This window comes from Brienomyrus brachyistius, chromosome 1 (assembly GCF_023856365.1).
Source record: "Brienomyrus brachyistius isolate T26 chromosome 1, BBRACH_0.4, whole genome shotgun sequence".
Taxonomy (NCBI): domain Eukaryota; kingdom Metazoa; phylum Chordata; class Actinopteri; order Osteoglossiformes; family Mormyridae; genus Brienomyrus; species Brienomyrus brachyistius.
Genome location: NC_064533.1, coordinates 36,441,675 through 36,468,172, shown reverse-complemented (window position 1 = coordinate 36,468,172; position 26,498 = coordinate 36,441,675). Strand labels below are relative to the sequence as shown.

The 26,498-nt window shown below is 47.0% G+C and overlaps 1 protein-coding gene across 4 annotated transcripts; it reads left to right on the top strand.

Moving 5' to 3' along the window:
- The first annotated feature begins 1,382 nt into the window (after positions 1–1,382).
- Positions 1,383–26,417, top strand: LOC125746233 (protein FAM117B-like). 4 transcript variants are annotated; one of them, XM_049020005.1, is made up of 9 exons: positions 1,387–2,075; positions 2,367–2,453; positions 7,110–7,279; positions 13,946–14,038; positions 15,544–15,657; positions 22,421–22,558; positions 22,654–22,900; positions 22,994–23,114; positions 23,238–26,417. In XM_049020005.1, the coding sequence occupies exons 1-9, from the start codon at positions 1,646–1,648 to the stop codon at positions 23,521–23,523; spliced, it is 1,686 nt and encodes a 561-aa protein (XP_048875962.1). In that variant the 5' UTR covers positions 1,387–1,645; the 3' UTR covers positions 23,524–26,417. The 4 variants fall into 4 exon arrangements, with proteins under 4 accessions (XP_048875955.1, XP_048875947.1, XP_048875962.1 ...); XM_049019990.1 differs by having other exon boundaries at positions 1,386–2,453; XM_049019998.1 differs by lacking the exon at positions 13,946–14,038 and having other exon boundaries at positions 1,383–2,453.
- Positions 26,418–26,498: the final 81 nt, after the last annotated feature.

Sequence of the window (26,498 nt, the reverse complement as noted above, 5' to 3'; positions counted from 1 at the left end):
AAAGATTGCTGCTTTGAATCCCTGACCAGCAACGTACTACCTGCATGCACTGCTCCCTGGGTGCTGAATTAGCTGCCCCCTGTTATGTCACATAGGGGTCAAATACAGAGAACCCATTTCTCTTTGTTCTGTGCTGTGATGTGTCAATAATGACCACTACTCCGTTTTAAATTCACTAAATTGGTCTTGTGATTAACTATATTCATGGGGCTACGTTGATCAGTCTTTGCCCTATAATGACTCTGTGAATTTTTCGGTCCCAATCCAAATAAAGAGCGAATATGGTGATCAACACGAAATGATTTCTCTGTTTAGTTGTAGGACCCCCGCCACCCTGCATAGGGCATATAACATGGATGCATGTTTGGTTGTATGACCACGAGATGGTGGTATTTCTTATATTAGCGACTTGTTTAGGAAAACAAAGTAAAGAGTAAAGACGCATGGCTCAAGGCAAACAGTATTCTGTACTATTGTCTATTACGTAAGAGCGATATTTCACAAAAAATGTAAACGATAAAACTGTTAGCTTATTTGAGACAGATTGTGTAACAATGAATTGTATAATTTTGTATCTGTGATTTAACGTGAGTTTCCGATTACCTAGCCATTTGTAGCATTGGAACGTATGTAGGTCATAATTAGTGATCAGCAATATTAGTAGTATAGTTCTAAGAACTAGTCAGTAAGAAAATGATTTAAAACGGCTAATTGTTTACGGATGTACACATTTGTTTCCTGCGCTGAGCTAACTAGCATTACCGTAAATATTAAAACTACTCTATCGGTAAAAAAAAAAAAAAATCGCCGTATACACAAACTTTCCGTATTATTTACACCTCCATCGTAATGCTTTAGCAACCAAATATAAGGAGGTCCTGCATTCTCCCTTCCTCATCTGCTACGTATGTGGAAACATGAGACCCAGACTTGCAATCCACTTTAATTCGAATTATTTGGCAAGATGTCAATAAAATATAACCTGGTCAAAGCCATTTTTCATGTCTATTGATGTAGAATTAATTAGTGAATTAAAGTTGGTGATTAATTGCGTTTGGGAATCAATTTCTGCGCCTAATTTCTGGGTATTTCTTGGCGACTCTATTTTTGTTTCAAAAATAGTGAAAAGAAATACGCAGTTTGGTGGGTCCTCGAGGTTTATGCAGAATTATAAACGTAAAAAATAGATGCAGTTTGGTGCTTGGTGTTTATGTTTCGCATAAACAAACCCAGTAACAAACATAGAAAATATTTCATTGTAGCCGCAGGAAAAACACCCTAAATTTGGATATATGCGCCTTTAAGAAGCTAGAATGTGTGACTTGACCAATGAGAAGTTGATATAGGTCTAGGATTAACCAATGAAACGAAGGCAGACTTAGAGTCAACGCTGTGTTGGCATGTTTCATAGCGTATTCCAAGTAATTCAGTACTAGTCTACCAGAGGTATTTGTGTGTGAAGGGTGTTGGGGTGTCATCAAAAAGGGAAACTGGTGGGAGTTGACAAATTAAATAATATCAGCAAAACAGGATAAACTAATAGCAATCGATACAAAGGATTTGCAAAATGGCTTGGTAAATAAGGACATCCTGTATTTATTTTTTAAAACGACAATGGCTTTGCTGGAATAAAATTCCGAATAAAATGTTTCAGAGAGTTCGAAGGAAAAGGTCGCCGACCACGAACAACGTTACGTCGTGTAGTGCAACCAGTGGAGTAGGCGCCGGTGGTTTAACTGTCGATCCAGGAGTGGGCTCGGTTAGTCGGCTGCTGCCTATGAAAGCTATCGTTCCGTTTCACCTAAACCCTCAATCGCATCCTTCCCTGATAAAGAAGTCTGCACATGGTGTTTTTAGCAGCCCCACTCGCGGCGGCGGCAGCAGCAGCAATAACAGTAAAAGCGACGCGAAGTGCACGCGCGCGTCCACGTCACGCGCTCGCAGCCCAGCTCGTGCGATCCCCGACGCTCCCATTCATTCTGCGCTCTCCATCTCCACCATCGGCAGCCTTGCTTTCGCCGTTGCCACGCAGACTGTGACATCTTCATCGTCATCTTCGTCACCGTCACCCAGAGGTAGCCCCTTGCTCCGGCTTTCCACGCAAGACACGGTCGCAACACTTAAGGCGCAGTCGTCACTTGCAGCAGCCGCACCGCCGCAGCAATTTGCTGCTCGTTCGCCGCAAAACGTCCACACCTACGGCAACATCAGCACCGCCTCCCCATTTTTCATACCCGGAGGCACCCTTTCTTCTTTCCCCATCGAGCAGCTGTGCTGTCTGCTCACCATTCCGGTGTTGATAACCCAATTGCAATCAACGCATTCATCATCTTCACCATCCCTATCCTCCTCATCATCATCCTCAGGTGGCACCCGAGGAAGACTGCAGTACTTGCCAGAACACGACAGACAATCACCAGGCAGACGAAGCCTCATTTCCCCAATCTGCAAAGGTATGATCTATTAGAAAATAAATCGTATAGAGTATAGCTACAATCATGCAGCAGAAGGGTCTTATAGCCGCTCTTTGCATGTCGGCGCCATAATCAATTCACCGATTTAGCCATGGTGAAGCCAGTGGTGCGGATGCATAGCGTGCAAGGAGATAAACAACTCACACGTAGAGCATTTTGGGGAATCGAGCCTAAATTGTGTTATGTTTATGTTGTTTTGATACGTCTTTTTGAGCGTTTTAAGATTTTACTTTGCCTTTTGCACGATTGTATCAGACCAGTCGCGATGTTAGATGCGCGATCAATCACGCACCATTTTATTGTGTATCGATTCAGAGCTTTTATTTATTGTCATAACTGAAGATGTCTGCTGCAATGAGCCTGTGATCGGACCGGTTTCCTGTTTGTTTTGTTTTGTGTTTTTTTGCATTTTCAACAGTCGTTTGCATTTCCAGTAATTGTAATGGTTGAGATTAATGTTGTAATGTCTTAGTCCTCGATGCCATTACAAGATGTGGTGCTCTCACAAAAGCCTTAGCTGGCAGCATGGAGCAGAACAGCTCCCATCTGCTGTGGTACAGTGTGGGGGGAGGGGCAGGGAGTTCATCAGGAGCAGGCAAAAAGCATATCACTATCGCTGCTCGCTTTTATTATGGTCCATATACAAAGAGCCGTTTGTCCGATTATTGACCAGTGGAATGGCGGATAAGAAATCAACGATCAAAATGTGCCCAGTGATATAAGCCGAGCAAGGCGATGGAGGTGAAATATGGAGGAGCAAGTGAATGAATGGTGGATGGGCTAAGTGTTTGTGTAGTCAGAGGACACCTTGCCCAGAATGGCTCCATCTTCGTTGCCCCTCCTTGGCGAAGAGCTGTTACCGCCGGGTGTAATAAAGCACCCGGCGCTGCCTTCGCAGTCTTCGAGTGTAACGTCCATGTTTGCAAATGCATTAACGGAGCATTGGGTTTTCCTGCGAACCGATAAAGCTCCCGTCTGCGTCTGCTGCATATAGTGTAAACAACAGACCCAGTATTGTAATCCTCCTTATTCGGTTCCTTTTTTTCTGTTATCATACCTTCAGGGAGGGTGATGGTGAGGTATTGAACCCATTTTCATGATATATTTAAAGTATTTATTATTAAAATATAGGCTGAGTGAGTGTGTTTGTGTATGGGGAGTGTTATAATGCCAAATATTTGTGGCTACATTTGTGCCCTTTTGCACCCTATATGTAAAGTGATTAAAATAGAAATTAATCGAATTGCTTCAGTATGGCAATGAATAGATGAGTTTATGTGAAAAGTGCTACAGTACACAGGTGGATAGCTTCCATTGCAGGTCACCATCAGCAACCTGCTTGACTTGGACAAGGTTTCGCTCCTACTCACTGACATGAGGCTCAGTGGCTTGTGACTATAGAAATTCAGGGGCGAAGAATAAATATTGCTGATAATACATTTTTTGCCTTAAAGGATTCAATCTGAGAAGAGAATAGTACAAGTTTATGCAATGGGGGGCCTCTCTTGGGTCAGGGTAACGGTGGTGGAAGAGCAGACTGGGGAGAAGTGTGAGCCTCACCATTGCAGGAATGACTGTAACAGTCTGTCTGAGGCAGGACTGTAGGTTAACTGTCCAGTAATGAGCTTTCAAAGACTGGCAGAGTACAAAAGGTCAGATGTTTGCAGTGGAACGGCAGTTTTGCAAAGGCATCCGGCACAGAAGATGAGTGGTTGAAGTGTGAGACTGTGCTGTGCAAGTGGGATCTTCCCTGGGAGCTGAATTTGTGACATTCAGGTGGGTTAGGAAACACCCTGGTACCGGCAGACCCCTAAGTGCACAGATGCTATTTGATTCCAAGATTCTCTCGATTCTTCCCGCACAAAGTATTTCTATGGGTTTTTATTCTACAACGGCTATCCACACTCTATCTGGCATTTATTTAAGAAATATTTATAGAGACATTTACATTTATATTACATTTGTTTATTTGGCAGGTGCTTTTAATCAAAGGACCGTACAGTTTCAAAATGTGGGTCAGCGGTTCCTAGAGCAGCTGGACTTAAGGGCCTTGCTGCAGACCCCATCTATAGTGGCTTGCTGGCTTAATAGAATATCTGTGTTTCCCAATCTGGTCCTTGGGGACCCACCTACAGTTTAAGTTGTTGCTCCCTCCCAGTTCCCTGTAAAAATCGGAGCAAAAATGTGCACTGTCTGGCAGAGAACTTGGCGGGAGCAAAAATGTGCACTGTCTGGCAGAGAACTTGGCGGGAGCAAAAATGTGCACTGTCTGGCAGAGAACTTGGCGGGAGCAAAAATGTGCACTGTCTGGGAGAGAACTTGGCGGGAGCAAAAACATGGACCGACTGTGGGTCCATGAAGACCTGGTTGGGAAACACTGGAATATCTTTATCTGATACAAAATCCTCCCTCCCGCATGATCATATATGTTTTACAGGTAGTAGCGGTATATAGGATGTAAACCCAGCAGATGTCTGCAATCTGATGAAAATGGCTGCCTGTTCTGTTGTATTACATTTATAGCGACCAGAATCTTTTTATTTTGTGTGATGCTGTTGAGAATTCTCCATATACTTGCCAGTAGTTGGTTGATCAAAGGTAACTTTCTGCCTCTAAATTTCATAGGGGTGATGCATTGTGAAATATTCCCTCTCCAGTCTGCAGAATGGACTCCAGGTCGCTGGTTTTAAGAGAAAGGACGAACTCCGCTCTTAGGCATTTGCTTGAACGTTAAGATTTTTTTTCCCCATTGTCTTCAGGATTAGAAAGGATAACACTGGGACAAGCTGGTAGCAATGGATGCTAAACTAAACAACAATCTTCCCTTTGGCAAAACGACATGGGGACAAGCCTGCTACCCTTTTCTTCTGCATTGCATTGTTTCCTGCAGTCCTGCTGTGAAAGCCAGTGCGACAGCGTGTGTGTGCGCGTGTGTGTGTGTGTGTGTGTGTACGAGAGTTGGTTAGGGCACACACAAGGGTCTGCATTGAGGACTGTGTACATCCAAGTATTGCATTTCTCGTATGAAATCTGAATGAGCAAATAGTCCATAGACATTTGTTACATGCATATAGAAATGTGGATTTATATAAATTGCAAGCGCATGTGTTTCTCCTACCAGTCTCTCACCGTACACATGGGAAAGGCATTTCTGCTAAGAGCGGCTACTTCTTAGTGCGGTGTATCATGTGCAGTGATACTGCTGCATATTCACTTTGGGGTGATGTAATTCATGACGCTATTGGGCCCATGTATCTAGAGGCGATACAGGATTGGTTGGAGTTTAGTGCCTTGTTATGGGACCCTCTTATGATTTAAACCAGGAGCTTTGATTTGTGAATTCATGTTCTTAATCACTACTCCACCTGCTGTGGATTCTTTCAGTTGAGCACCCGTCTTAAGAGCTAAGGGCAGAGGGGCAGACTGGGGGCCTTTCAAATTGGGCCTCATGTCCGTCTGCTGCCCTTAGTATAAGATACGATAATGCATTTAAGCTGGTGTACATGAGCAGAATGCACCACTTGGTGGCGGAGTGCATGCATAGTCACTTGAGGCATAAGATGTCTTAGAAGCAAATAAATACAAGCAGTGTGACATGAAGAAGAGGTTGCATTAATCCTCTCTGTCTGGGAAACCGTGAAAACTGAACTCAGAAATTTAAGAAGACCTGCCTTAGAAGTTTTATTTCTGCTTTTCATTTTATATTCTCCCTTGTTCATAAAATAAATCAGAAGTTGGATGCAACCATAAACCACAAAATGACTTTAATGGAAAACAGGGGTTTTGATGGTATTTTGGCAGCTTTGTGTAAAGTCAGTGTTTGGTTTCGCCTCTAGCAGCTGTCTTTAAAAATCTGTCCAGGAACATTTACAAGAGAGCCGTGGTGGTATGTAGATGCGAATGGGGTGAGACAGGAAAACAGAGGCAAAGATGGGAGTTTGGGCATTCAGACTCACCAAGAAAAACCTGCTTTTGCATATTTCATTTGCTGACAGCTTTAACTGAGAATGGATAATCATTTATTATATTTAAAAAAATGGCGAGGTGTAAAGGCATTTCACCATGTGCCTTGCATGGAAGGAAAATGAAACGGGGTCTTTTGTCCCCTGGTGACATGGAGAATTTAGGGGAACAGACAGAATGGAGGGCGGAGACAGAAGGAGCCAAAATGGAGGAGGGTGGGAGGGTGGTAGGACCTGTGGGTAAAGCAGTGCGGGCTGAATAAACACAGGCCTGGCCGTGCTGCCGCTGACCATGCATTAATAAGGGTTAGATTCATTTAAAAGGATTGTTTGACTGCCGAACTACAGGCAGAGATTAGGGGGGGGATTTAATCTGGGGCTCCAGTGATTTGTGGAAGAAACGGTTTATTGGACGTCGGGATTTTTGGCATCAACGCTGGATCCACTGGAAGCCAATGAAATGTCAGCATTTAGCATTTTTTGTGTGCAGCTAAGTATATGGAAATGAGCGACCTTGGTTTGCCTGCCATGCATGCTTGTACTTACTCTCTGTTCTGTTATTAATTTCCTTTGCTTTTTTTCCACTGTGTAATGTTCTTCCCCATCCCAGTTCCTGCCATTTACTTCCCTCTTTTTCTCAATGGTCTTTTTCTTACTCCCCCACCCCTTGCAGAGAGGGCCAAGCAGACTCCCGCGGCTCTTTCGCCGGCCTGCCCCGTGGGCAGTGGGCTCCGCTGCGCCTCCTCGCTGGATACACTCACTGGTTCTTACCTGGCGGGGCACTGGCCTCGGGACGGCAGCAGCATCCAGTGTGCACCCTGCATGCGGGACAAGGCCACTCAGGTAAATCCTGGCTATGCCCACACAGACAATGCCCCTTGCAGACCACACCCCCTTGTTGCCCACGCCTCTCATTGGCCATTTCCAGCCATTGCCGCACCTCTCAGACACTGCTGTGGCTCATGAGTGACACCTAACATACCATCGTCTCTTAACAGGCTTGTTGTTTCTACTGGTTTGTACTCATTCGACTGAAGCCACCAGAAACTTTTTCCTGCTGAATTCTCTGCTGCCATTTAGAACATTTCAGGGCAATAATTCGAGTTAAATTACGGCTGTTTCTGGTATTCTGTGCAAGATTTGTTTGCAAAAGTGTGTATTTATTATTATTATTATTATTATTATTATTATTTATTATATCACCTCACAAGTAATATTTTTGTTCATTCTCTGAATTAAACCAAAGGTTTTTGTGACACAGCAACAATCTGAGTACTTAAGTGATATTCACCACCCTTCCTCCCAGGATATTTCTGATGAAACACCTTTTTTATTTCTACCCTAAAGTAGTGGCTTATAACTTTAAAGCTGCTTTGTGTTCCTGCTTCTGTCACTCCTTTGGTTTTATAGTCTTGTGCCTTAATAGTGTGTGTTTGTGTAACGTGTAACACTTAAGGCCAAATGTATGTTTTCTGATTCAGGGTTTTTTGTTTCTCTAACCTTACATATTTATTTGGAGTTTCTGTACGGTGCTTCCTCAGTTTAGTTTAACTTCCATTTGCAGTCCTCTGGTCTCTCTGGTCCTTTTGCACGTGTCAGGGATTCTATGCTCCGTCGGTAGCCTGTAACAGGGAGGGAAAAAAATCAACATAATCATCACAAAAATACATCTCCTTGGCAGACAGCCTTTGTTTAAATGACCCAGAACCAGCAGATTTCCATCTGCGGGGGAAATAGTCTCGAGTGGGGGGGGACTCTTCCCAGTGTGAGCTGATCAAGGGAAAAGCTGAAAAAACACAGCATAAATCATGCATTTCAATGCACAGGGGAGATTTTTAGGGCATTAAAATGGTGTATCTTGTCAAGGGGACACCTGAGTAGTTTTGTGTCTCTGTGTGTCTCTGTGTGTGTCGTGTGCACACGTGCATGCATGCATGTATGCTTGAAAGGGCCTTGCAGGCACAGTGAGGGAGAGAAGAGACCAGTTTTTATAAAGATCCATTGAAGTGTGGTCCACTTGATGACTTGAATGCTCTCAGTATTCTGCAGATCTCTGTGCTGGTTGCAGCTGCGCTACTTTTTAATGAGAAGGGGACGTTTTTTGTTATGTAAATCCCCCCCCCCCCCCCAACAAACTCAAATCTGAACTTTTTTTTTGACACTTGTGCGTTTTGAGAGTCTTAAGTGAATTTGCAGCTGGCAGTTGTCCGGCCGAAACAGGCTTTTGCGTTTATGGCGCGCGAAACTGAGGGCCAGGTCCAGATAATGGCTCCACTCGGGAGAAATTCTTGGCCTTTTGTTCACGTCCGTGTCTTAGAAGGAACAAAGCAGAGGAAGAGGGTGGGGGGTGTTTATAAAAGAGGGATTATACACAGAGCCCATCATACTGTCTGTAAGAATATAAGGAAATCCAGCGTCTGCTTCCTAAGCCCAGTTTGCATCCTTGAATCAGATGCTGGGTCTTTCTGACCAGGAATGTACTGCCGACGGTCCTGGAAGTGCAGGCTCTGCATTACAGGCGCTCTGCATTACCGGCGCTCTGCATTACCTGCGCTCTGCATTACAGGCGCTCTGCATTATCGGCGCTCTGCATTACAGGCGCTCTGCATTACCGGCGCTCTGCATTACCGGCGCTCTGCATTACTGGTGCTCTGCATTACCGGCGCTCTGCATTACCGGCGCTCTGCATTACCGGCGCTCTGCATTACCGGCGCTCTGCATTACCGGCGCTCTGCATTACCGGCGCTCTGCATTACAGGCGCTCTGCATTATCGGCGCTCTGCATTACAGGCGCTCTGCATTACCGGCGCTCTGCATTACCGGCGCTCTGCATTACTGGTGCTCTGCATTATCGGCGCTCTGCATTACAGGCGCTCTGCATTACAGGCGCCCTGCATTACAGGCGCTCTGCATTACAGGCGCTCTGCATTACAGGCGCTCTTCAGACACTGGCAGTGCTGCACGTTTGTGTAGCTTTTTGCATTTGTTTTTATCTAGGTCAAGTTCAAGCTGAGGGCTACAGGCCCTGGTGGGTCAGACTGTCATCACTCTACTGGCTGAATTTTGTTTTGCCAGATTAGTTGTCGGGCTCAGTGGATGAATAGCGGATATAAACAATGTGTGTTTGGCATGTTGGCGGGGCACCGCGCTCCACCGTACCCTTTCGCTGCGGCACATGCTGACTTGCACCGCTGGTTTCTTGCCCCCTTCCTGCCCACCGCTGGTCCACCGCGGGCATATCCTGTGTTACATGTGCCCACCCACATACACACAATGACTGTGTCCTCCGCACCACCCCCACAGCTTGCAGTCAGTGTGCCACTTGGGCCTTGATTCTGCGGCGTAAAACTTTCATTTAGGTGGGAGATGGGTCCTGTAAATGCTGCGATTTGGACAGGACCAGACCACGGTGCCCCCCCAGGTCGAAATAACGAGACCCTGCGACAGCCGATTCTATTTGTGTTTGACCCCCCCTGCATCTGGCTGTGTGCATTCACATCTGTGTATGTGTGTCTGTGTGTGTGTGTGTGTGTGTGTGTGTGGGTGTGGGTGTGTGCGCGCATGTTTGTGCGTGTTTGTCTGTCTGTCTGTTTTTGTGTGTCTGTGTGTGTGTGTGTGTGTGTATGCGGCTGTGTGTGTGTGTGTGTGTGTGTATGCGGCTGTGTGTGTATGCGGCTGTGTGTGAATGCGGCTGTGTGTGTGTGTATGCGGCCGTGTGTGTGTATGCGGCCATGTGTGTGTGTATGCGGCCGTGTGTGTGTATGCGGCCGTGTGTGTGTATGCGGCTGTGTGTGTGTGTGTGTGTATGCGGCTGTGTGTGTGTGTCTGTGTCTGTGTGTATGCGGCTGTGTGTGTGTGTGTGTGTGTGTGTGTGTGTGTGTGTGTGTATGCGGCTGTGTGTGTGTGTGTGTGTGTGTGTGTGTGTGTGTGTGTGTGTGTGTGTGTGTGTGTGTGTGTGTGTGTGTGTATGTGTGGCTGTGTGTATGCGGCTGTGTGTGTGTGGCTGGGTGTTTACCCACCAGTGTAAACAGAGACACCATTTAACACCATTCCAGAATGAGCTCCAGTGTCATGGTGATTGTTTTCAAGCCTCTGCCTAAGCGTCATGAAAATGCTGGTAAGACGACATTATATATTGCTGATGTTATAGTAACTTTGATTATTACTATTTTCTGGAAACATTTATTTGCAGGAAATATTTGCAGTGTTTGGGATTCTTGCTTTGAACCCTGTGTGAATTAAATACACCAACGGTACAAATATAATTTTTTTAGCAAAGTAGACAGTGGTGCAATTATCTTAAGTAAATACATAGCAGTACAGATGCAGTGATGGTTACGTGCATTAGGGTGTACAGTGTAATCACATTAAGTAAATGCAGAGCTCACACATTTAACTGCTTGAAAAGTCCACGGTGCTGTAAATATCATCAAGCAAACTGACTACACAGTGCAGGGGAGTAATTGCGGTGTTAAGGATGTCAGGGGCTGTTTTAGGGAGTGATGCATTGCAGCTGGCTGCTTTGGGGGGGTGGGGGTCAGCCCCTTTCTCACTCGGGGAGTTGTGGCTTCTCGTCTCCTCTCCTTTCTTGGCCTCTCCTCCCCTCTCCTCTCTCCTCTCCCGTTCTCTCCTTTCTTGGCCTCTCCTTTCCTCTCCTTTCCTCTCTTCACGGGCAGGTGTGGTGAGAGTCATGCACACACCTCCACAGGAAGCTACCAGCTGCCGTAGGAATGTTCCAGAATAAAGTCATATGGGCGTGTTCACGGACTTTCTGGATGGTCATTAGTTTTTATAGGGAGGGGGGCAATTTGGAGCCCATTTTCTGCCAAATAACTTGAGAGTGATTAAAGTAAGTTGTTGGTATGTGGCTGGCTTGTAAATTTACTGCGTGCTGTTTTTAGTGTTATTCTCTGCGTGAGTATGTGCGTGCACCTGTGTATGTATGTTAGAGGCATGTGTGTATGGGTGTATGGAAAAAGTAGCTACGTCTGGTGAACCATGGGGTCAATACTAGGTCTTTTATGGCACTTCAACAGAAGTTTCTCTGAAAATTACCTCCGTGTTATTGTGCTACAGCCAGGCTAGCAGCAGCTGGAGGAATATTCCAGCAGGTCTGTGTGCTGTGTGACACAGCCAGGCCGTGCCCTCTCTCAGCCTCTGTGCTCTGAGACACAGCCGGGCCATGCCCTCTCTCAGCCTGTGTTCTGCGTGACACAGCTGGACCATCCCCTCTCTCCGACTTTGTGCTGTGACACAGCCAGGTCATCCCCTCTCTCAGCCTGTGTACTGTGACACAGCTAGGTCATCCCCTCTATCGGTCTGTGTGCTGTGACACAGCTAGGTCATCCCCTCTATCGGTCTGTGTGCTGTGACACAGCTGGACCATCCCCTCTATCAGTCTGTGTGCTGTGACACAGCTGGGCCGTCCCCTCTCTCAACCTGTGTACTGTGACACAGCTAGGTCATCCCCTCTCTCGGTCTGTGTGCTGTGTGACACAGCCAGGCCGTGCCCTCTCTCAGCCTGTGTTCTGCGTGACACAGCTGGACCATCCCCTCTCTCAGACTTTGTGCTGTGACACAGCCAGATCATCCCCTCTCTCAGCCTGTGTACTGTGACACAGCTAGGTCATCCCCTCTATTGGTCTGTGTGCTGTGACACAGCTAGGTCATCCCCTCTATCGGTCTGTGTGCTGTGACACAGCTAGGTCATCCCCTCTATCGGTCTGTGTGCTGTGACACAGCTAGGTCATCCCCTCTATCGGTCTGTGTGCTGTGACACAGCTAGGTCATCCCCTCTATCGGCCTGTGTGCTGTGTGACACAGCCGGACCGTCCCCTCTCTCAACCTGTGTACTGTGACACAGCCGGACCGTCCCCTCTCTCAACCTGTGTACTGTGACACAGCTAGGTCATCCCCTCTCTCGGTCTGTGTGCTGTGTGACACAGCCGGACCATTCCCTCTCTCAGCCTGTGTTGTGTGACACCGACGGGCCTTCCCCCTTGCTGCTAAGCTGAGTGAAAATGCCTGTGTAGATTATTGTCATTGTAGTGTGTGTGCTGTGTTCCCTCTCTGTGAACTTAGCCCTCCCTCTTTTTGCTGCAGTTATGTACTGATTTTATCTTGCCCTCTGATAAATGCACTAACCGAAGTGGGGAGGACTGATGTGAAGGTTGGGGTGAACCAAGTGTCTCGACACAGGCACTCATCTTCACATTTCACATATTTTTCATCCTTTATCTGTCCAGTTTAAAGGAACTTGATTGAATTTGTGTATTAAGACAGAATTCTTACTTTTTGAAAGTCTGTTTCCCTAAGTAGAGAGTAAGATGAATAACCCGCACCCCCCACATCAAACCCTGACACTTTGGCACAATTAATGAACCATGACTGCGTACCATGAGATTCTGGTACCACTGAGAGGCCACGCACCTCAGCTGGCCTCCTTGCTTAGAGGGGATGGGAGACTTTGCTGGTGAGAGGGTGTCTCGGAGCGGCAGTGCTCTCCCATGCTTCATAAACGCATAAAAGCTTCACAGAACTTTGTGGGCGAGCCCCACCTTGGCCGTGCAGGAGCTGGCAGATTGCATGAGCACAGACTGAAGAGTTTCAAAAGTCACTAACACTACATTCATTTCACACTTAATTTTGCCTAAAATGCTTAATTAAGAGCCGCTAGTCAGAGATATCCCCTGACGCCGTGAACGCCTGGTTAGCTGACCCTTCTGTTCTCTCTGGGGCTTTTATTTTGCCTTTTTTCTTCTTAATTGCTGCTCTGATTTGGGACCTTCAGTATCTCCCCTGTCACTCACCCAGTGTCATTTCTTATGGGGCGCCTTTTGTATTGAACTTGACAGTGATGTTTTGTACACCCCCCCCCCCCCCCCGCATCTCCTCAGTCTGCCTTTTCTCAGGATGATCTTAGTGTGTGTGTGCGTGTGTGTGTGCACGTGTGTGGTCTAGGTATACCTTATGTCCCCACAATGTGATGAATGCCTGTTTATTTTTACCTTATGGGGACCAGTTATATTTTATAAAAATTGGTGACTGCAATGATAAAACTAAAAATGCAAAAGCTCTTGCATTTTGCTTGGTTACTTATGGTTAGGGCAGGGTGGGGGTTAAGGTTGTCATAGTTAGCGTTAGCATTTTTCCCATAGAAGTGAATGAGCGGGCCCCATAAGGATAGGTATACCGTGTGTGTCTGTCTGTGTGTGTGTGTGTGTGTGTGAGAGAGAGAGAGAGAGAGAGGGAGAGAGTTGAGTAACACACCCTGACTGCCTAGGACACAGAGGACCACCTTGTCGACGTGCCACAGCCCCCCCCCCCCCCCCCCCTCACGCCTTTTTGGGCCTTCATGCTTGAACCCGCTCTAAAGCCACAGGGTTTAGCGTCATTTATTAACCGCTTGGCCTGAGTCTTTTTAAATGATGGTTGTGGGTTTGTCAGACACTGCGGGCCCCCGCCATGTCGGTCTAACCCGGCTCCACCCCCCACCCCCCATCTCTGCAGACCCCCAAAGCCTGGGCAGATGAGTGTTCGGAGAAGAGGAGGAGCTCCCACAAGCGCTCGGCCTCCTGGGGGAGCACCGACCAGCTTAAGGAGGTCAGAGACGCTCTTGTGGTCTCGTCTGCCCCCCACCTCCCCTTTGTTCCATTCAGTAAGGGTTAGATCGATGCCCCTGCTGCATACCCCGGTCCGTCACCCCATGCCATTACCATATTAATCTGCATCTGCCCCCCCCTTCCCCATGCATGTCTTCCGTTTCTCTGCCGGATACTCTCCCCTCTGCTGCCTCATCTGCTCCTGTTTTTTCTCCCATTCACGCTTCACCAGCACTTTGCCTTCTCTCTAACTGCGTCTGACCGCCATGTGACCTGCCGTCTGACTGTTACCCCCCTTTGCCCTGCCATGCATGCCGCCTCAGGGCTCATGCCGATGATCGTCGCATATGAAAGTGTCTTTCCTCTGAAGCACAGCGCGTTCACTGGCCGCAGAGTAAACGGAGGGTTAGGGGAGGGGCAGGCGTCACCAGACATGGGAGACCTCTGGAGTATTCCAGAGCATTCCATATTCGCAGTTTCACAGATCGACTGGTGCCTCAACTCCCAGTTATAAACTTTCAAAAACGTGTGTCCTGATGATGCTTCATAATTATTAGTTGTTATATATTACATATAAATTATACATGTTGAACTTTCCAATATATTAACTCAGAAAACTGAGAAAAGTGTTTTGATATATAATGCTATATAGATAAAATAACAACATAAAATGTACTATTTACCATTTTAATTTTAAACAAATAAGAAAAAGTGAAAATCTCAGCACTGGTTAGACACACAAACTAAATGTATAAGCTGTTCTAAGTGACTGGAGTGGTTTCCACCAGGCCCTGGGTCTGGGCTGCAAACATACACAAACCTCTTCACATCTTTATACAAGTTGTTTCAAGTCCTGTGCCTCATCTCTGTTAATATGAACCATGAAGGTGTCCAGTCCCATTGTAAACACCAAACCAGAGCGAATGTGTGTGAGGCTTTGCCTGACTCACATGCCTGCTGGGTTTATGCTCTTAAGGAGGACGGACCTCCTCTGATTGGACGTCCAAGTGACTTACACAGGCAGAGCCACTCTCCCAGTCGGGGTTACCGTGTCCGTTGCTGGGTTTGAGCGAGGACAACTTCAAACACTTCCAGGAGGTGTTTGTTACCCTTGACATAGCAGTTGTGCACAAAGGCTTGTGGTTATATATATATAAAACTGAACAAAACTGCATTAAGAATAATGTAACTGTACCCTGTTATTCCAGTACTATCAACAGATCATAACTATATCCCTGACATACCTATGCCCTGTGAGAGACTGATACCATCAATAAGGTGTCGTCTCCAGTGCAAATAAGAGGAGAATCTCACCAGGAGTGAAAAGGAGTAGTCGCACTGGAATGTTCTGTCACCTTACTGCGGATCGGTTGCTGTTTGATTACAGACAGTGCAGAGAGGCCCTGTTTCCCAGAGTTTACACCATTACCACAGGTTGGAGTATGTGTGTGTAAATGCGCCATGTGATCGTATCTCTCCATTGCTGTCATTCTGCCCCCCCACCAGATCGCTAAGCTGCGGCAGCAGCTACAGCGCAGCAAACACAACAGCCGGCGGCACCGTGACAAGGAGCGCAAGTCCGCCTTCAACGGCAACCATGTGGTGATCAGCCAGGCACAGGTGAGCGTGTGCACCGTGTGTGTGTGTGTGTGTGTGTGTGTGTGTGTGTGTGTGTGTGTGGGGGGGGGGGGGTTGCATAGATCATATTTGAGGACCAAATTGTCCCCAAAGTGCAGTAAAACCTGAAATTCTCCTACTTTTGAGGACACTTCTTCAGGTCCCCATCTGGATAACTTCAGGTTTATAAAAATCTGTGAATGCAATCAAAAAAGTAAAAGTGTCAAAAGTCTTGTATTTTGGTTGGTTGCTTATGGCTAAGGTTAGGGCTGGGTGGGGGTTAAGGGTGTCGTGATTGGGATTAGGATTTTTCCCATAGAAATGAATGGACGGTCCCCATTTACATAGGTACACCAACGTGTGTGTGTGTGTGTGTGTGTGTGTGTGTGTGTGTGTGTGTGTGTGTGTGTGTGTGTGAGAGAGAGTGTGTGCGTGTGTGGGTGCATGTAGGAGGCAAACACTGATGAGCTCACAGTTTATTGTGGGGGCGTTTCATTGCGTGGTCACATGAGGGCTGTCAGGAAGCGTACATGTGATGCTACATGTGTTGTAGAGGAACACAAGCACACGTGGCAGGAGGGCCCTGCCAGAGGTCATGACCTTTAGCTAATTATACAGGCACCTTTTCTCAGTCTAACCCAGTTTTACAAATGTGCTCTCAATAGTACGTTTGTACTTTTCCTCAGTTCAACCTGATTTACTGTTTGTTTAGCCTTATCACTCTAGAAAATGTCTTTTGTGGTAACTTTCAGTTTCTGTAATTCATCGTTATAGGTGATTTTCATCTTTTCTGGGTCACTAAATCCCCTGATACCTTGCTAATAAAAATTATTTACATATTCATATGCGCCCCAAGGCTCTGTTTTGTTAGATATCTATATGAATACACTGTCAACTTACTGGTACTGCAGTGTGGCCCCCTCTTGCCCCGCCTGAGTCTTTACGGTGATGTTGCTCCCTCTTACCCCATCTGAGTCTTTGTGGTGGTTTTGCCTACTCTTACCCCATCTGAGTCTTTGCAGTGGTGTGGCCTCCTCTTATCCCATCTGAATCTTTGCGGGGGTGTGGCTCCCTCTTACCCCATCTGAGTCTTTGCGGTGCTGTGGCCTCCTCTTGCCCCATTTGAGTCTTTGCGGTGCTGTGGCCTCCTCTTGCCCCATTTGAGTCTTTGCGGTGCTGTGGCTCCCTCTTACCCCATTTGAGTCTTTGCGGCGGTGAAGGCTCCCTCTTACCCCATTTGAGTCTTTGCAATGGTGAAGCCTCCTCTTGCCCCATTTGAGTCTTTGCAATGGTGTGGCTCCCTCTTACTCCATCTGAGTTTTCACTATGGTGTGGCTCCCTCTTTCTCCATCTGAGTCTTTGCGGTGGTGTGGCACCCTCTTACCTGACCTGAGTCTTTGCAGTGGTGTGGCACCCTCTTACCCCATTTGAGTCTTTGCAGTGGTGTGGCACCCTCTTACCCCATTTGAGTGTTTGCGGTGGTGTGGCCTCCTCTTATCCCATTTGAGTCTTTGCGGTGGAGCGGCGTTGTCTTACCTGACCTGAGTCCTTGCTGTGGTGTGGCTCCCTCTTACCCCATCTATGTCTTTGCGGTGGTGTGGCACCCTCTTACCCAACCTGAGTTTTTCCTGTGCTGTGGTCTCCTCTTTCCCCATTTGAGTCTTTCCTGTGCTGTGGCCTCCTCTTGCCCTATTTGAGTCTTTGCGGTGGTGTGGCTCCCTCTTACCCCATTTGAGTCTTCACGATGGTGTGGCTCCCTCTTACTTCATCTGAGTCTTTGAAGTGGTGTGGCTCCCTCTTACTCCATTTGAGTCTTTCCTGTTGCCTCTTCTTGCCCCATTTGAGTCTTTGCAGTGGTATGGCACCCTCTTGCCCGACCTGAGTCTTTGCGGTGGTGTGGCTCCCTCTTACCCCGTCTGAGTCTTTGTGGTGGTGTGGCTCACTCTTACCCCGTCTGAGTCTTTGCGGTGATGTGGCCCCTTCTTACCCCGTCTGAGTCTTTGCAGCGGCAGTAGGTGTTTTTCTTAGAGACGGCCACTGGTTGGCTGTGGTTTCGGTCTTATTTATTTGTACTTGCATTTCCTGCTATTGGGCTGTAATTTGGGGCAGTGGTGGATTCTTGGCCCTCTCGCTCCTCAGGTCAGTTTCCAGTTAGCGCTGGCGCTAATGGGACGCAGCTGCGGGACCCCCGTTAGCTGCACCCTGGGCCATTAATTCATAATCCCCAGCCTGCGGGGGCAGTCAGGGCTTCTCTGCTGCCTGTCTGTGTATTTAGGGATGTGCAGGGAGGCATCACACCTGCCCCTGTGCAGCCCAGGCGGGCTTTGTGTCCCTCCCCCCCCAACCCCCCCTCCCAGTGGGTGGATGACACTGATGTAAAACAAGTGTGTGAAAGAGCACAGTGTGACCTCTGTGGAGTAGGGGGGTGAGAGGGAGGCTATGGCTGATTGGTGTGCGTTTGTGTTTGTATACGTATGTGCATGTGTGTGTGCATACATGTACGTGTGTGTGTGTGTGTGTGTGTGTGTGTGTGTGTGTGTGTGTGTGTGCATGCACCTTTGGCTTTGGAGTGTGCACTAAATGAAACAGCCAATCTCTCAGCTCTCTGTGGCACATGCCAGGGATGAGCTTACAAGAGGAATATGAATCCTACCATGTGTTAGGAAAGGATTTCTTTTCAAAGTTACATGAGTAATTTTAAATAATCTGCCTTTTAACAAAAGTATGATGGTGCTTTTGATCAATTTTGTCAACAAGTAGAAACAGCCACTTTTAAGCCTAAATTTGATGCAGAAACACACTGCCAGGATGGTCTGAAGGTACTGAAGCATTCCCTGCATATTAAGCGTCTCGCGTGCAGCTGGGGGACAGAACACAAGCCCAAATAGCCCTGGGTGTATTAAAACAGAGTCAGGGAGGGGCTGGCCAGCTCCACGGGAATCTGCGTTTCAAACCCAGCTCTCGTCTGGTAACCAGTGAGCGTTTCCCCGACCGCTATGCTGTGATCGTACTTCATCAGAATAACACGTTACATCATCTCACTGCACTGACTTTCTAGTATTTTGGCTTAGTAGGAGTTGGCAAAAAGAGTGGAAATCTCTTCTTGTTTCGCCGGGGGGGACCAAATAGCTGTTGCGTCTGCAGCCCTGGTGGGTTTCTCATCCGTACAGACATGGTGCCATTCCCTGTGTGTCTGGAAGCCCTCCCCCCACCGCAGGGCTGCCAGCTTTCGGACCATTCCCTATCCCGCCTCCTGCAGGAGGCGGAGCAAACCCAGCATCTGCTCGTGGTGTGAAGGTCAGCAAGAGAGCGTGGAGCTTTGTGTACAGAAGCCCCTCCTGGAACATCATTTCACTGCAGTGCTGAACTGAGAAAATACTGGCTGTATTTCCCATTTTAAATCTTGATAATGGGCGTTAATCTGGGATTTTTTGTATTTGTGTTTGCATTTTCCCCCCTGCAAATCCTGAAAGGCTGTTGGAACCTGAACGCTTCCTCTGTTCTTCTCCATCCCGCCGTTCCACCGTCGGCCTTCCAAGCCAGTAGAGCATCACGCCAAAGCTGGCAGTATTGCCCTCGTTCGGCAGTGTGCCTTTTCACACTTGAATCCACAGGCCAAATCTCAAAAGAATTAATTCTGAATCATGGATGTATTATTCTGATTACCACCTTGAACGTGCAATAATACAATAATAAAATAGGAATTCTGAAAGATGTTAATTTACTGTAAGACTTCCTTGGTCCGACATCATGAGAGTGTGAAACTGGCTGTTCTCTCGACTGGTCAGTGATCATCTTCTTCCAAAGCAAACAGCCAATCACAGGATTCAAAGTTATCAATCAACAAAGTGGTGAAATCAGCCACTGTTCCCGTCTCCAAAGTCTCAAAACTCAGCCTGTCGAGTGAGCGAGTGTTGTGCAGACGTTTTCTACACGCTAAGGTATATGCACACGTGGTTTGTATGTGCGAGGGCTTTGACACTAACTAAATGCCATACAGGAACTTCTGTTAATTCATCATTGCAGGAACTTGGACGGACTAGTTCCTCGTAAGTAGTTCCTGGACTTTTTTTTTTTTTTTAGGCTCTACTCCAGAGTAGGTTCTTTCTATTCGACCAGGAACTACTGGGGTGGGGCTTATAGTGATAAAATTTGCTGATTGGTTGACCACAAGCACCAGTGCAACCTATTTTGAAATAGAAGTTAATATTTTTGTATCCCAAGTATATTAAATGCATTTTTGAATCCCATTTTTTTTTGCTTGCGTATTCATATTTCAGCTTAAGAAAATTCTACGTAAAAGTCTCCATCTTTGTGCTCTAGCTTTCCTGTCATTTTTTATATCGTCATATACATCTTTAAGTCGGATATACATACATGTGCTGGTGAAAAAATATAGAATAGTAATTAACAATTCCTTATTTCTTCGGATTTCAAAGTGGCAACCCTGCTTCTAAGTGGTGAATGAGGTAACGAAATCCCTCATCCTCATCTATGGAAAATGGCTTATTGTCCAATGTGACTTTCTTCATTATTTTAGTAGTTATGTCTTTAGCTGAGATGCTGCTGACTTTCAGTACTGATGGAGTGTAAATATCGGGCAGCAATATCAGCCCAGACTTAAGTTTTGATACCGATATGTTAACCAGTATATCGTACATCTCTGAGCTTAACGTACGAACCCATTGCACCACCCTTGTTTATGTAGTATAAAGGTCACAGTTTGCAGGTGATTTTTGCAGTTCTGCTGGCTCTGCAGATGCTGCCAAAGCAGGATGATGCATGTTGAGCCTTCAGCTCCTCTTAGATTTGATCTACACAATCAAAGGCTTTCAGTGTCTTTGCACGATGAAGAGCTCTGCTCTGTGCTGTGTAAATGTGCGGCCATGACCTGTTGGACAGACCTGTGCACTGGCTGAAGCCTGTGTAAACAATGAGCCGAGATCAGGATATCATCTCTCACCAGGCCACACTGGTTTTTCGTCCCATTTCACTCAATGAGTCTAGTCTGTGTGTTATAGCACAACCTTTGTTCATATGAACTTCATGAATTGGCCCGTTATTCAGAAAGGCGAGACATTTTCACAGTAACGTGGGGGACAGACACCTCAGGCTCCTCCAGCTGGATCCTTCATTGGAATTGGATTGCAGCAGATCAAACTATTCACCAAAGTGTATGTGTATATGCATTGTATACCAGTGTCAATTCCATACATGCAATGCAAAGAGGGCATTTTCGTTTGTCACTAGATAAGTTTTCATGGTTGCCAGGTGCAGTCAGGTGATCATTTTTACCATTTTTACCTGATGATGTCTGGCTGGTTTCCGGGGGCTCACACCAGCGTTGGGTGATTACTTCAGGAAAGTAATTTGGTACAGATTCCAAATTACAAGACTAATTATGTAATCAGTAACATAGTCCTTTGGATTACTTGAAATATGCAATCTAACCTGATTACAATCAGTTTACTTCCGTACACTCACCTGAGCTAACTGGTGTTACTGGTTTCACAATAGGGCTGGGTGATATTAATGATATATAGACTTTATATCTTTATATAAAATGTAATCGATAGGATAGGAAAACTAATAATTTCAATATACTGTTGATAAAGAAACATTGCTTGATACTATCACGTGAGAGATTAATGTAATTCTAAGCAATCATATGATAGCCATCTAAGATCAGACAACCAATAACCAAAAACACTCACAGCAAGGTTTGCAGTTAGGGGACCAAACCACATGTTTTGGTAAGATGTGAGTCATGGTAGAGATAAGAGTTACAGCAGAAGAAATTTAAAGTCTCAGCTCAGCACCCACACCATCTTTTAATATCTTTTATAGGAGACATTGTGGATAAACAAGGTAAAATGAAACTGGTGCTGTGGCAGTGTTTAAGGTCACACTTGCAACAGACTTGTGCTGTCTGTTATAAGTACTGTCATAAACCTATACCAACTAAATCTGCAGACACTGCAACATGATTTCACCACCTGAAGCACTGCCATCCAGAAGAACAGAAACCAGCAGTTAGGGTATCTGCTGTCGTCCTGCATTGCCTCAAAATGGAATACAGCATTTCATTTTTCAATATGGGACAGGCGGCAACTCTACCATCAATGTCAACCAAGTTCCCTGTAACAAGCGGCGAAGGAGTCGCTGAAAAATCCTAGCAACAAACCATACTGTCAGTATTTTGTCCTACTACAGGGGTGCCCAACTCCAATTTACTCTACAAATACTTGATTTTTGTAATCAGATTACGTAAAACAGATTATATGTTACTACACAGCACTGGCTCACACCCTGTATCTTCAAGTCCTGCCTCTCGGGGCTGGGCTCGGAGTTTGAGGAGATAAAGTGTCCTGGGACCTGGGATCAGCCGGGGGGGTCCTATGATCTGCATGGATCACTTCCCTGGCTAGGGCATGCAACCTAATCAGTCACAGGTCTGCATATGGAGCTTCATCAGCTCTAGGGTGTTTTCTGTTTATTTGAGGGTCCTTGTGTTAGAACAAGTCTTTGCTGTTACCTGCAAGCTGTGCTTTATTCACACAAGAGGTTTTTCTCAACCATTTGTGAACAATCATTAACCTGCTGCTTAACTCCTCACACTATCTTCTGGTCAGGTACCCTTCGTGTCCAGCCCCTTCGTCACAGACACAAACGGCAGCATCCAGAGTGGATTTTCACATCTGTCGGACCCTTTGTTCTCTGGGTATGATGTCACAGTTCACCCTGCCTTGCCGTCTTCCTGTCCCAGGCACCGGTGACGAAGACCTTTCTGATCCCGGTGCCGAAATCGACGGGGTCCCGCTTCAGGAACAGCATGGAGGGGCTGAACCAGGAGATCGAGCGCATCATCATCCGGGACTCCACCGAGCGTGATGAGCAGCTCGTAGTGAGTATAGCACAGCGTGGCAGATAAACCCACCAGCCTCCCAGCATCATCACCTACTATGATCGTGTGTGACCCCCCCCCCCGCCACTTTCCAGCCCCAGGACATCCCAGATGGCCACCGCGCTCCCCCGCCTGTAGCGCAACGCAGTAGTAGCACTCGCAGTATTGACACGCAGACCCCTTCTGGCGGAGGAGGGGGCGGAGGCACTAACCATAGCAACAGCAGCAGCCGATCTCAGTCCATCTCGCCGGCCTTCCTTGCCGTGGCCAACGACACTGGGGGCCAGAGTCCGTGCCCGAGCGTGGACCTCCTGAGCGACTGCAGGGCCAGTACCCACAAAGGTACGGGGGGGCAGACCTACACACTGGTGATTACCGCTGGGGTGAGTGTTGTTTTGGAAGCAGCTCCTAAAACGTGATCTCGCCTCTCTGCAGACCTGGATGGCAGCTCCCCTGTGCCCAAATACGCCTTCTCGCCGAGACCCAACAATAGCTACATGTTCAAGCGGGAGCCTCCTGAGGGCTGCGAGCGGATCAAGGCCTTTGAGGAAACGCTGTGAGTGCCCTTCTCGGCTCAAGCACCCGTCTCCGTGCTACAGCTTGCCAGTCATTCAGCACTGCTGATGAACACCTGGCAGGCATGGATGGAGGTTCTCACTCTCTCTCTCCTCGTCATCAGGCCCAGGTTGCCCCGAGACATCCCACAGTTCCTGTGCCCTGACAGGAACAAGGTCAACTTCATCCCTAAGAGTGGCTCCGCCTTCTGCCTGGTCAGCATCCTCAAGCCCCTGCTGCCCACCCAGGAGTTGACCTTCAAGAGCTCGGGCAGCTTGGCCATGCGCAGCCTGTCGCCCTCGCCCGGCTTGCAGCTTGGCCTGGAGCAGGAGCAGCGGGTGTCCCGAGGCACCTGCACCTCCGCCCCGCAGCCCTGCCTCCCCTTCCACCCGGAGGAGCCCGAGAGCTAAAGTCCAGCGTCTCTCCACTTCAGTCTACTTCTAAGTTTTGTTTTCTACTTTGACAGTCCTGTTAAAAACCACCTTCTCTCCCTCTTCCAGAGAAGAAGGGAAAACAGCTTCTGCTATGCGGCCTTATTTTTTCGCTCAAAAAGCAGACATCAGTTATGTGGTGGTGGGGGGGGGGGGTTCCCGTCGTTAGTGGTGATTGAGGGAACAGCGGTGACATGGTGAATAAGGTGACACTTTATTGGTCGTTTTTGGTCATTATGGCAACCTGAGAGCCTGTGAAAAGAGAGAAACAAGCATAGAGTGACATTCTGCTGTGGAGGCTTTTGACGCAAATGTGCATATATTTTTTTTTCTTGCATTTACAAGTAGCTAAAGAAATAAGCTTGTATCTTTTTTAGGGTTGATCTTCTAGACCAAGAAACTTGAGATATAGGCAAAATCCAGGTTGATGAAGGTCTTTCCAGTTCATGATCACGTCACTCCACCATTCTCGAGCGTGTACATAGAGTGTGAAGCGTGAGCAGAAATGTCCCCGTCATGGAGTGGCCGTCAGCAGCAGGCTGATTCCTGGGCTCCATAGCAAACATTCCCCGCTGGGCCGAAGATTCACTCTCCCAGCCACACCAAAGAATCCCAGATTATAATGGCCTTGTTGATTACGCTGACATGAGCTGAAAAATCCTGAAAAATGGTGCTTTCACTTTTAGTAGCAGACTACACGTATAAGTTAAATTAGGCAGCATTCAAGGGGGGTGTTGTTGCAGCTGAAAGTTATTGTTAAGTGAAAAGAACTGAAGTGAAGCTTGACGTAATGAATTAGTTAATATATACCATCTCATATCTGAAGGTTGTATTTGTTAAAAGATCCAGCTGTTTTTTCCCTTGCGGACGTACTGTGGCAAACGTGCCAGACTTCACTGACTTATTTTACTTCACTGGCACCTTTCATGTGATTTAAAATCCTGTTGTGTGAGCCAGCAAAGGCTGTCAAGTCTGTCACTAAAAACAACCCCAGACATGCTTTCAGCTGCAGCATTGTGATGCTCACAAAGGCCAAAGTGCCCAAGCCACTGAGCAGACCCCACCCCCACGCGTGGAGCGTCCTCTGTATTTGCCCTGAAATGTTACCTCGTGTTGTGTTAAGGACACAGGAAGCAGTGGAGCCCGGAGTTAAATCACTGAGTTAAATCACTGAGTACCCAAGAAATGCTGTTACACTCTACACAGCTGTGTAAAGACTCCCAGCACCGTGTGCTAATTGGCAAATGATTAAGTGACTTTTTCTAAAAGTGAGGAAAATGTACCCCTGTATTCATGTGGGCACTGCAGTGACCACCGTTTAATTTTCCATCCAGAGTGCTGTGGAGGCACCTTAGTGGGCTGCAGGCACATAACCCGGCTTAGCAGGAAATATCTATGGCCGTGGGGGGAGGGGGGAAGCAGTAAATTTCAGAGTTCCTGACCACTTTCAGCTGTCAGTAATTGGCCTGTTTTGACTCATTAAGGTGGTGTTATTTTCTGCCCAATCCTGGGCTAATCATAGAGCACAGACAGACAGCAGCATAAGTCAGACCACGCAGATGTATGTATGGGGGGGGGGGACACAACCAGAGGCAGAGAGTTCAGGTCCAGAAAGTATAAATCCAGACCAAGATTTTGTTTCAACCAACCGATTGAACATAGAGTCACAGTCACAGAGTACTCAACTGGTTGGTTGAATCAAAATCTTGGTCTGGACTTGTAATTTCTGGACCTGAACTTTCCACCTCTGGACAAAACCTGCAAAACCCAGCAAGGCTGTGGTCTCTGTAGCACGATTTGTGATTTACGATGGGAGACTCGGGTGAGGGGGCAGGAAGAGGCTGCAGAGTCATCACCTGCGTAACAAATGCATGACAGGTAGCTGTGACGGTGGGGAAAACGCACGGGCCTCGTACTACGTGACTGTTCGACTTTGCCACTGTGAGCGATGCGCGCCTGCTGGACTCAAGCTCTCCAGTTACCGGGTACCAGTAGTTAGCAGCCACACCAGCAGCACGGGGGAGCCGAGGGTCCGCGGGCAGCATCCTTGTCAGTTCGATACTGTGGTCGCCATCCATACTTTTATAAGAGTGCAGCTCCTCAGGTGTCTCGCCGGGAGGCTGCTGTCTCACACACACACACACACACACACACACCTCGGCCTGAAGTAGCATTGCAGAGAGGCACGTGCTTCTCTGCCGCAGCTGATTGCCTGTGACGTTACTGTCATGATGAACATCATGTACTATAGGAGTTACTTGAATTTAACTCTTTTTTCAGTGTTTTGCGTCTAGTGTCATCCTAAAAACAGATCATTAACAGCAGCCTGTTTTTCTTTTTGTTCACTTTTCAACTGCAACTGCTCATGTAGTTCTGGACTCAGGAATGTAAAAAAAATTCTTTTTTTTTTTTCCTCTTCCAAATGTATATGTCTATACAGTATATTAGCAGGACGACTTACTCTCTCAGTAGATAGTTACTGTATTGTGTTCACATAGCGTCTTGCCCTGGGACTCAAAAAAAAAAACAAAAAAAACAAACAGCCTGTTTTTATCGTCCATTTACATGTCGTTTCGTTTTGGCCTCCAGCAGGTGTCGCTGGGCAGAGTGAGTAAGAGTTATAGGTGTGAAGCTGGTAGCAGGTAGCGATACTCTGTACAGATGACTAGTCTCGGTTGTGAAGCACGTGAAGAAGCGAATAGAGACCGCACTTGGGAAAAATGGGATGGGTTGTTGTATTGTTATAGTTTGTGACTGCAAGCTTTTTCCTCAGCTATTTTGTATTTATCCTTGCTATCGAGTGTAAATAAACCGAGGCTGCCTGTATGCTGTAAACATATTAAACATATTAAAAATGAATTTGTTTAAAAGGACCCATCTCCAGTCACTCATTCAAAGAAAGCCACAGTCTGATGGCGCTTGGGTTGATTAATGGAGGTTTGGCGTTGCTGCAC